The sequence below is a fragment of the Lynx canadensis genome, chromosome A2 (genome assembly GCF_007474595.2).
Source record: "Lynx canadensis isolate LIC74 chromosome A2, mLynCan4.pri.v2, whole genome shotgun sequence".
In the NCBI taxonomy this organism is placed as follows: Eukaryota; Metazoa; Chordata; class Mammalia; order Carnivora; family Felidae; genus Lynx; species Lynx canadensis.
This window is the reverse complement of record NC_044304.2, coordinates 2,430,300-2,438,868: the sequence shown is the minus strand read 5'-3', so window position 1 is coordinate 2,438,868 and position 8,569 is coordinate 2,430,300. Positions and strand designations below refer to the sequence as shown.

Sequence of the window (8,569 nt, the reverse complement as noted above, 5' to 3'; positions counted from 1 at the left end):
GTCACGATCTCACAGTTGGCGAGTTCCAGCCCCGCACTGGGCTCTGTGCCGACAGTTCAGAGCCTGGAGCCTGCCTCAGATTCTGTGTCTCCCCCTTTCCCTCTGCCCTTCCCCCGATCGAGCTTTGTCTCCCTCTCTCTCTCTAAAAAATAAAGTTTAAAAAAATGTTTAAAAAAATGTTCCACATTCACTGGAGCTAAAGGCGGGAGCCTAAGTCTCAGGGTTGCTGATGGCTGGACATTTACTTTGGAGAGAAATGCACTGTCCTTTTGGGGTTTCTGTTTCTCACAATCAAACTTAAAGCTTACTAAACACAGGATCTTTACAGAGGCAAACCTGTCAGAAGTGGGGAACCCACAGGGAGAGAGAACCATGGAGACACTTTGACCCACAAATTAGAGCCTCCTAGGGAGACACATCCTCCCAAGGTTAGGTACCTGCCCTGGGAGCCAACACAATGGAAGAGGGAGGGCCATTGGGGCTCAAATGTCACAACCAGACATGATAGAGACTCATTCACAGACATGGGGATTTTATAAAGACACGAACAACGAACTCTCTTGTGTCCTGGGCACTCATCGTGTGCCAGGTGGCTGCTTTATGCGCCTTCTACCATTTCCTCTTCCCAGCTTCAGGAAAGAAGAGTTATCTCATCAATCCTATTTTGAAGATAAGAAAACTGAGGTTCAGAGAAGTCAAGTCACCTGCCCAAAGTTACACAGCCCACACAGCGAGCCAATGGCAGACCTGGATTTCAAACCCAGGTCTCTCTGACACTTAAACCTGCCCTCTTAACTGTAATGCTTTCCAGGAATCCTGTAGGTATGGTCTTCGTGTAGACAGACCTTTATAAGAAAGCTGGCCCTTCGGGAATAGGGAGTAGGGACCAAAAAGCAGGGGGCAAGCAAACAAATCCTCAGGTTTACTGGGTGTGTACTATGCGCCAAGCCTGTTTTAGGGACACCGCACGTATTAACTCACTTAATCCCCACAACCTTAGAGGGCGGTGCAGATATTAACCCCATTTCACAGATGAGGAACCGGAGGCTCAGAGCAGTGCGGTCACCAGAGGCTGTACTGGCTGGTGGGCCCGAGTCCACGCTGGCAACCATTGGGTAATCCGCGGGGTGAACCCTTTTTAAGGGGTAAGGGTCTGGACTGAGCGACGTTTCTAAATTCTGGGACACAGACTCCGCTGGGGACTTTTGCATTTCCAGGGACACCCAGCCCAGGGCAAGGCAAGCTTGTGGGCCCCCCTGAGCATAGTGTCCCCGAGCAGCCCCGAGGCCAGCCCGCGGGAGAGCAGAAACTCGGGTTCTCCGGAGGAGAACCGCGGTGGAGACGAGGACCCCAAGGAATGGAGATCTTCGGGGCAGGCCGCTGGGGAACCTGTGGCAATGCCGCCCCTGCAGAACAGGACCCGTTCTGGGGAAGGCCCTAAAAAGGCAGACGAGTGAGAGGCCAGCCTCTCCCCGAAAAGGAGGTTCAGAGAAAAGGAGACCTGGGACCGCGCGGAGGCCGAGCCCGTCGAGACGGGAATCTCGGAAGATCAGCAGGACCCCTGCGACGGGGCATGCTACAGCTCGGGACCCACCAGCGGGGACCCTCCAGATGAGAGCGTAGGGCGGACCCCGGGAAGAAGCGCGCTGCCGAGCAGAAGCGCCACCGAGTCCACGCCGCAGGTCCGGGAGCCCCACGGAGACGAGGCTGCACCGGGCAGAGGGCAGGAAAGCCGCGGGAGGGACAGTCTCCGCCCTCCCCGGCCCCGACGGAACCCAGAAGCTCCGGGAACGTGAGTCCGGACTTCCCAGCGGCGAGCGACCCGCGCGACTACAACTCCCAGGAGGCCCCGCGGCCCCAGCCCCAGGGCTTCCCGCACCCCGGCGCCGGCGCAGTGCCTGCCGGAATATGTAGTCCCCGCCGCGGTAACCCCGGCCCCGAGGCCCGCTCCGCCCCCACTGCCAGCCCCACCTCCTTCCATGTCCTCCGTCCAGTTGCGGCTGCTACTCGTGGGAGAGCTGGGCGAGGTGTAGTAATCGCCGCCGGGGCTCGTGTCCACGTCTTCCTCCATCGAGCCCGATTTGTGCCGCTTGCTCCTAAAGGGCGAGGGAAACGGAGCGCAGGCCGGTTACCACGGCGACGCGAGGGTGTGGCGGGGGCGGTTGGGGCTGACTTCCGGTCCGTAGGGGGCAGGGCGGGGAGGGTGCTATCGCGAGACGTCGAGGTTCCCGCGGGCTTTCAGCCGGTTCGGGGAGCACCTGCCTCAACCTGCCCATCGCTCGGATGGGACGCCCGGGGCCAGAGGCAGTGAGGCTCTCGGCCGAGCGCAGACGGCCGGCTGGCAGGCTGCGCACTAAAACCCTGGATAAGCACTCGGCCTACCGTAAACCTCAGAACAACCCGGTAGGACTATGATCCCATTTTACAGATGGCGGAAATCCACGCAAGCACTGTGACCGGCTCAAGGTTACCCAGCGTATCTCCCCAAGAACCAGTGGCTATTCCCGCGGAGTCTCAGGGGGTGGGCTGATAGGACTCAAGGCTGTGGGAGCCCTGGGTGGGGTATCAGGGCTGGGGAAAGGAGCACTTGGGGCTGGGTTTTGAGGGATACGTAGGAGTTTACCATGTGAACCCTGAAAACAGGCATTCCAGGGAGAGGAGTCAGCCAGCCGGGGCCAGGTGGAGGTGGGCGAGGGGTGGCCGAATGCCCAGAGGCAGGGACCGGGGCACGTACCCGCTGGAGGAAGTGCTCGGTAGCGTTCTCCTCATGCCTGTGCTGGCTGGATTCAGGTCGTATGCCAGGTGCCCCTGCAGCTCCCCCAGGGAGAAGTTGGGTCCTGTTCCAGTCACCACGGGTGCTGCGGAGGGCGAGAGGGGGCAGAGTGAGAGAGGGTGCAAGGTCCAGGGCTGCAGTTTGCCCCGGAGGGGTGGGGAGAGCCACCGGGGGACTGGCCAGCCCCAAAGGAACCCCGTCCCCTGACTGGCCTGGTTCCTAACGTGGCTGAAAGTGTCCTCATTCTATGGGTCAGAAGCCCAAAGCCAGCAAGAGAGGCCAAGCCCACACTGTGAGGCAGAGGCATAGCCAGGGCGGGAGGACTAGCTTCCCAGTGCTCCCTGAGGCCAGGCTCTGCTGATCTGGACAGGGAGGATGATGGTCAGGGTTAAGGCAGGACAGTGCCCAGAACTCCCTGCACTGGAATTCAGGTGGGGGTGTCTGGGGAGTGGGTGGGTCCCCAGCAGGTACATTAGGAAGGTAAGGGAACAGGAGGCAAAGCGGGTGGGGCGTGTGGGCCCCCACCTACTGCCCTTCCTAGGCACCTTAGCTCGGTGACAGAGGGGAGTAGGGCAGGGTGATGGGCAGCTTCCCTTTCCCTGAGACTCTTTCTCAGAGTCCCCATCCCAAAGCCCCCTCTCCCTCTCCCGCGCCCCTCCCCTCTCCAGATCCCAGCACAGGGTGGGCGGGGACACTCACTCCGGGACACCTGGATGAGCTCGGTGACACTGAACACGCCGGAGGTGACGAAGCTCTCCTGGAAGTCGGTCGTGTCTGGAACAGGGAGAAAATGGGACTCACTGGGTCGGTTTCCTTCCTCGACACCCTGGGCTACCCAGACTCCGGGGGCTGGAGTGGTCACCCTGCCCACCCCCTGCAGCCCCGTGGCAAGACGGAGGCAGAGGCCGGACCTGCGTTCGAATCTCAGCTCGGCTGCCGCTTCGCGTGTGCTCTTGGGCAAGTCCCTTCCTGTCCGTGAGCCTCCGTGCTCCCTAATCTCCAAAGTGGGGGCCACACACCCTGCCATCGGGGTGGCTGATAGGAATCAACTGGCCGCAAGGGGCTGGCTTGCTCTCCTCGTGTCACGCGGTTCTGCAGCCCCTTATCCCTCCCCCTCTAGACTGGGAGCTCTGTCCTGACGGGGAGGTCTGTGTGCCCAGGTCCCGCGGTGTCCCCAGTGCCTGGCCCAGAGCCTGGCACACAGCAGGGGCTCAGAATCACGGGCTGAATGGAAGGTCCACCCGCAGCAGTTAAAGTCCCCCATGTCCCCAGAACCGTGCCTGCCTAATGTCAAAGGAAGAGGGACCCTCCTCTCTGGTATGCAGTGGTTGGGACCCATTTAACGGATTTGGAAACAGGTGTGGCTCCTCTTGGCTGACCTTGGACGGCTGGGAGCCAGCCTCTCGCACAACCACCCCGCCCCCCCCGCCCTGCCCCGCGGACGGACCCCGGACACACGACGCTCAGGGAGGGAACCCGACACAAGGCCACACGGGGCGTGAGTCCGCGGGTGTGAAACGTCCTGAATGGGCTCATCCGCGGACAGGAAGGGGGCTTCATGGGGGCCAAGGACTGGGGAGGGGGAGGAGGGGTGGGGACAGGGCTTCTTTTCAGGGCAACAAAAGTGTTGTGGACAGTTAGAGGCAATGGTTGCACAACAGCACGAATGTAGTCAACGCCACTAAGTGTACATGTTCTGTCATGTGAATTTAACCACAATACGGTTTTGGGTTTTTTTTTTTTAGATCATTAAGGCAAAGGCACCACGCGTCAGGTGGTGGTCGGCAGGCAGGGGTGGGGAGCCTGCCTGAAAGAGGACCGAGAGGCCTACAGACATTAAAGTTTGGGAAGTGGCAAGGACAGCGCCTGGTGCAGGGTAACGGCCACGCAGGCCAGTGTCGGCTGCTGCGATCAGGATGATCTTAAACAGGAGGTTTGGCCGCCTCCCTGAGGGTCACGATACTGCCAGCAGTGGCCCATGCAAAGGCCCTGGGGTTGGAGGCAACAGGAGGGAAAGAAGCCAGGGAAGGTGGTCAGAGTGGAGAAGGGACCAGCAGGTGGGCGGCTCTAGGCCTGGGGGGGGGGGGGGGTGGCGAGAGCGGTTCTTCTCCAGGCCCCCAGGGGGCAGCACGGGCCACAGGGAGCCGACCTGGGTGCCCGGTTCCCCAGCTGTGAGAGACCCAAGTCCTGGCCAGTCCGGAAACTCCAGTCTCCCCGGTTACCAGCTTTGTGCACACCATTTATTGAGCAATTACTATATGCCCAGCCCCGTGCTGGGGGGCTCAGGGCCACCACATCCCTGGGAGGAGAGGGCGATGCCCACCCCCCCGCCCCCAGCGTCCAGGGGAAGTGGCCTCAGCCGTTTCCTGCCACCCAGCTGGCCAGCTGCTGTCAGCACGCCCCTCCGCCTTCCCCCCACCGGGGTTTCCTGTTTGTGCAGCACTCGCCCAGCTCCATCTCCAGGGGACTCCCTGGCGGGTGGGAGGAAGTGCTTTCCTCCGCCAGACGCTGGAGCTCCCCATGGGACCAGGCCAAGCGCCGCTGCCCCCGCCTGCCTTGAACATCTGGCTTGGAGGCAGGCGCCTGAGGATCACAGGAGGCCAAGGAGGACTCAGGGTCACAGCCGGCCCGTGGTGAGCGGCACGGGGGCCTGTGACGCTCCTGGAACCATCCGGCCTCCCTGTGCCGGCCTTTCCGACGGGGACGTCCTCACCCACTTGCTTTTCCTTCCACCCTTCCTTCCTGTTATCTCTCCTCCTCCACCCCTGTGTACCATTTCTCTTTTTGTCTCTGCTTCACCCCTCCCTCTCTCCTTTTTTTTTTTTCTGCAAATATTTATTGAGCACCTGTTGTGTACCAGGGTCCTATCCTAGGCGCTGAGGACACAGTAGCGATCAGGACAGACAAAAGCCTCTGCCCTCGAGCAGGTGAGGTTGCATTAGGAGAGAGACGCAAACAAGCAACTAAGCAAATACATAGGCGATCACTAACTTCCTCAAAAGGAAATAAAACAGAAAGTGGTCATTGAGAGTGGCTGAGGCTGTCTGAGGTCAGCAAATCTGAGAGGGGGAGTATGTGAGCTAAGACCTGGGTGATCTAGAGAGAGAGAGAGCGAGCAATGAGCTGTCCAGATAGAAGGCAAAGCACATGCAAAGGCCCTGAAGCAGGAACTGGGCCTGGACTGTTGGAGGAACAGCTAGGAGGCCCATGTGGCTGGAGCAGAGAGACCGAGGGGAAGTGAGGGAGGAAGGGAGGGCAGGCAGGGCACAGGGACAGGTCCTGCAGGGCCTTGGGGGTCAGGGGGGGACTTTTGCCCCAAGGGAGGTGGGGCCCCTAGAGGACTGTGAGCAGAGGAGGGCAGGACCTGACTCAGAGCTCACGGGGGCTCTCTGGCCACCTTAGGACAGACAGGGAAGCGAGGACAGAAGCCAGGGGACCAGGGTAGAGGTGACCGCTCTGGTCCAGGAGGGCGATTATGGGAGCAGACCAGGGCAGAAGCAGGGCCCTCTCTTGTGGGGTGAGCCCCTCAGGGCCCAGAGGGCGGGAGCTCGGAGTCGTGGCTTCCAACCCCAGCTCCCTGCTTGCCCCTGGGAAGGCCCCTTGACCTCTCGGTGCCTCGGTGTTCTCATCTACAAAATGGAACAATACCAGTGCCTGCCTATAGCATGGTTGTGAGGTGCCGACGCGGGGCCACGCAGAGCACGATGGGGCCGTGCGCCCCAGCCCTCGCCATCCCCAAACTCACCCAGCGTGATGGGCTTGCTGTCCTCCTGGTCGGAGCCCATCCCTGCCCGGGGACTACCGCTCTGCTCCGCGTCTGCAAAGAGAAGGAGGGGGACGGTGTGGTGACATTGCAGGGGACCCCACCCCGGGGGGGGAGGAGGCCTCCGTGCCGGGGCCAGGCTGGGCAGCGCCGTGGAGAAGCGGTCCCGAGCTTGCCCAGGCCCGGGGGTCTCCGCTTGGCCCCCTCCCCTCGGCCTCTGCCCTTGAAGTCCCGGGGCCCCAGCCCTTGGTCTTGGGTTGTCACTCAGGGCCCCCAGGAGAGGGCAGAGGGGCGTCCCCCTGCAGCCGCCACGCGGCCACCCACCCGCCTGGCTTGGGGGCTCCCTCCCACCCTGGCGCCCGCCCTCCATCTTATCTAAAAATAATCAGGCTCCTTGGCAGACGGCGAAACAGACAGACGCTGAGCTCAGCATTATCAGCTCCGGCAGCCTGGATGGAGGGCGAGGCGCGCCAACCCCTCTGCAGCCCCCACGGCGTCCACCCGGGACCGGGGCAGGGGCGGCGGGAGGGGGGGACACCCACGAGCCCAGCCTGACGGAACCCCCGGCCCCGCCTATCTGTCTCTGAGGTCAAACACCAAGGTGGTGGGAGTCACGGCCAGATGCCAAAGAAGGAGAACCGGCCCCTGCCACCTGCCACGTTCCAAAGCCAGGCATAACCGCTGTGTGCCCTCAGGCAAGTCGCTTAACTGTTCTGAGCCTCACTTCTCTCTTTCGAATGGGTGTGGGCATCACCGAGAGGTGGTAAAGAGGTAATACGGACGGGTCGGGAGCCCCTAGGGCACGCCCGAATCGAGTTCGAGCCCCGGATCTGGTTCAGCGCAGACGGCGTGGAGCCCGCTTGGGATTCGCTGTTTCCCTCCCTCTCTCTCTCTCGCTCTCAAAATAAATAAACTTAAAAGAATATTTTAAATCCCTAAAATGGCCGTAAATGTGGGCTTCCCCCCCCCCCCCGCCCCCCGTCACCAGGGTGACTTTCTGCATGAGTGGGCACGTGCGTCCAGACCTGTGACCCACGGCCGTGCGTTAAACGCCTGGCTTCCGGGATCGGACGCCCGAGTTCCCATCCCAGCTCCGGGAGCCTCCGAGGCGACGCGCCCTCCGCTCCCTCGGGATCCCGTGGGGGTGACTGTGCGGACGCCTCCCCGGACGGCCGCGGAGCCCTCCCCGTGCGCCTCGCGGCTTGGCACACCCTGTGTGTCGAGCACCTCCTGCCCGCCAAGATCGAGGGTGCCCTGAACGCCACCGGGCCGAGGACCCGTGCCTCAGTTTCCCGACCCGCCACAGGAGCGGACGGGGGCAGCCCCAGTCGTGACCCACTGGGCTGGGCAGGGCTGGGCAGCGGCCGAGGCGAGCGTGCCCGGCTCGGCCCCGCGCCCTGTGGCCGCTCCTGGGCCGGGCTGCCAGCGGCCCCTTGGCTCCGGCCAGTTCCGCTTGGATGGCCACGCGGCTGGGCACGGTGGCCGCCGCGTTGGGAAGAGCCCAGCCCGGGCAGCCGGCCTCGGGCACAGGACCCTCTTCCGGATCCGGCGCCCACACGGCCTCGGCAGGCAGCAGGGCACGGCGGGCGCTCAGGCGATGCCCGGTCAGGGCCGCAGGGCTGTGGGCCTCGTTCTCCTCATCCGTGAAGTGGGCACAGCCACACGTCTCTCTCAGAGGCTGTCCCCTGACAGAAAAGGCGATCGCGAATACAAGAAAGAGCCCCAGACCGGGGTGGGGGGTGGGGGGCACACAGTAAGCACGTCGCCAGCCAGAGGGAGGCGTTATCACTGTCCGTGCTGCGTCCCCCCCCCCCCGTTTCCGTCTAGGGTGTTGTTACTCTGCATCCGTGGAGAGCGAGGGCGCTCGGCCACAGCTGGCTCTTAGCCAAGGTCGCCCTGTGACCTGGGGCCGCCCAGACCACCTCTCGGAGCCACGCGGTTTCCCGGGAGCAGAAAGATGGCAGAACCCACCTCCGGGCTTTGCCGGCCGCCAAGTCAGCGAATGCGTGTGAAAGCGCCAGTGGGTACTGACG

General features: G+C 62.5%; 1 protein-coding gene across 7 annotated transcripts in view; it reads right to left on the bottom strand.

Moving 5' to 3' along the window:
- The window catches only part of NFIC (nuclear factor I C), a 61,549-nt gene that overhangs the window by 16,173 nt on the left and 36,807 nt on the right, over positions 1-8,569 (bottom strand). For all 7 annotated transcript variants that reach the window (XM_030337011.1, XM_032595547.1, XM_030292175.2 and 4 more), the window contains 4 exons: positions 6,519-6,590; positions 3,473-3,547; positions 2,735-2,858; positions 1,972-2,096 (listed from right to left, as the gene is read on the bottom strand). In XM_030337011.1, the coding sequence (XP_030192871.1) occupies positions 1,972-2,096; positions 2,735-2,858; positions 3,473-3,547; positions 6,519-6,590 (396 nt within the window). The remainder of the gene's footprint in view (positions 1-1,971; positions 2,097-2,734; positions 2,859-3,472; positions 3,548-6,518; positions 6,591-8,569) is intronic.